The sequence below is a fragment of the Penaeus japonicus genome, unplaced genomic scaffold, assembly GCF_977035675.1.
Source record: "Penaeus japonicus unplaced genomic scaffold, GWHDUDI00000001_assembly GWHDUDI00000001, whole genome shotgun sequence".
NCBI classification, from domain to species: domain Eukaryota; kingdom Metazoa; phylum Arthropoda; class Malacostraca; order Decapoda; family Penaeidae; genus Penaeus; species Penaeus japonicus.
Window position 1 is genome coordinate 50,695,487 of NW_028234403.1, and position 2,500 is coordinate 50,697,986.

Here is a 2,500-nt window from a genome sequence, read left to right on the forward strand (position 1 = left end):
GTCATTAGGGGACATTAGGCATGATGGAGTCTGGAAAGACCGTAGAAGATCACCGCCTAGACTCCAAGTTCACGCCTTAGATTGGCAAATTATCGAGTCCGTGCATGGACGAGTTGATGCCAGCTGGGGAGGACGTAGCATGCGCTCTCGAGCTACTAAGGGAGCCTGTGACAGCTGGCTCACTCAGATGGCACGGGAGCGACGCTGAGCGGAGCGTTGGGTCAGTAAGGCTCCAGCCAGCTAGGAGAGAGCGTTGGCGTTGTCTGGTCTCCTTCTCGGCCCTTTACAGCATTGGGAGCTCGAGCCTAGAGACTGGATTGTCTTACCTGTCTGTTTAAAACATTTCGTTGCACTTCGGTGGAAAAAGTGTATGAGTGCACTGACTGTCTGTTTATGTGTTGATTTTGTACTGGAAAAATATCTCGAGAAATTTGAAAGTAGAGAGGAATATCATAACTAAACGTGTTTTCTGATGGTGATACAGTCAGCAGGAAAGTAGTTTGTGTCACAAGATATAGACATTCAAATGCAAAAGTAAAGGATTGTTTGAACGGAACACATTTTGTTCTCTCTATACATCGAACGTTAAAGAAATATGTCTAACGGAGGATAGAATCCAAACTTCATCGTGAAGCAACTTCAAGAAAAAAAAAGAAAGAAAAACAGAAAACAAAAAATAACTCACGCAGATTCCCTGATTCTGCAAAATGTGAGGAAGACAAGAATAATGAGAGATACAAGACATGACAAGATTCCATATCATGTTCATTATCCTGTACATTATGGGTAAGACAATGATGCACGCCTGCTTGAGTTTTTTTGTTTGTTTTTTCTTCTTCTTCTTCTTCTTCTTCTTCTTTTCTTTTTTTCTTTTCCATTTGGATAATTGAACTGTAATAAAAGCACCTTTAAGATGTGTTATAAATTATATCTTTAATGATAATGATCATAAAAAATATGATAATCTTACTATCATGATAGTTGTGATAATATAATTGTATGTAAATGAAAGTGATGATGTTGATGCAATGAATATACATAAACATGCATTGTTGATAAGATAAGGCAGGTAATAATGATGATTTAAAAGATAAGAATAATCATATACTGAAAAATATAACAATCAAAACAATAGCAATAACAACATTAGTACAACAACAGTAATAATAATATTAACAATAATGGTATTGATATTGGCAATGATAATGAAAAGGAAAAGAATAAAAAAATAACCATATCAATAATGATGACGATGATTATATCAAAAGTTATAATAATGTTGATAATCAGTAGTAGTAGTAGTATCAATAACAATAAATCATTTTATAATGATGGTAATAACTACAATTATACTAATAGTCATGATAATAACAATCATAATCATGTTAGCAATACTGGTAATAGTGTTAGTAATAATTATATGAATAACAATAATAATGAAGAGGATAACAATAGGGATAATGATGGCAATAATCATAATTTCTATTATCACTGTTATTATGATTATGATTATAATAATGATAAAAGTAAGAAAAGTAATAAAGTCGGCGAAAATGATGATGATCATTATCACAATTACCAATATCATCATCATTATGATTATGTAATTACGATAATGATATGATAGCATTACATGTTTGTTTTGATTAATATCCATACAATGTCCATAATAATCATGAATACATTAACGGACGATTTTGTGTCACAGCAGTGTTGTTATTAATAGGTATTGTTAAATAAATGTTAAATGATGATGATGATAAATGATAATGATAATGATAATAATAAAAATGACAGTAAAGCAATAATGATTATAGTACTAATGATGATAATAGTAACAATAATAATTATAATGACAATGATAGTAATGTTGATAATGATGATTATAGTAACAATGAGGTAATAATAGTAATTATTATAATGATAATGATGATAATAAGGATGGTAATGATAATGATAATGATGATATTAAGGAATGTGATGATAATGATAATAATAAGGATGATAATAAAAATAACAGTATAATGATGATAATGATTATAGGAATAATGATGCTGGTAATAACAATAATGATAATTATTCATAATAATGGTAATAGCGTTAATAAAGATGTGGATAAAACTAATACTAAGGATGGAAATAACAACAATAATCATAATAATGATAATGATAATACTGATGATAATGATGGTAACAAAAATAATGACGATGATAATAACAATAACTATAATGATAATAATGATGGTAACGATAATGACAATAATAATGATAGTGATAATGATAATGATAATTATAATGATAAAAATAAAAAGGCAGCAATGATGATAATGATGATGATCATAATGTTAATGGTGATAACAATCATAATGATAGTAGAGGATAAAGATAAGAATGCTAGTGATGACAATAATGGAGGACAATAATGATGATAGTTATAATGATTATGATCATAATGATGATAGCAACAGTGATAACAATCATAATAACATGATGATAGTAA

At 29.6% G+C, this 2,500-nt stretch overlaps 1 protein-coding gene across 1 annotated transcript in view; it reads left to right on the forward strand.

The window, feature by feature from the left end:
• Nucleotides 1-245: 245 nt before the first annotated feature.
• The window catches only part of LOC122259830 (zwei Ig domain protein zig-8), a 21,728-nt gene continuing 19,473 nt past the window's right edge, over nucleotides 246-2,500 (forward strand). The window contains exon 1 of the mRNA XM_043026767.2: nucleotides 246-786. Coding sequence (XP_042882701.2) covers nucleotides 744-786 — 43 coding nt within the window. The 5' untranslated portion in view covers nucleotides 246-743. The remainder of the gene's footprint in view (nucleotides 787-2,500) is intronic.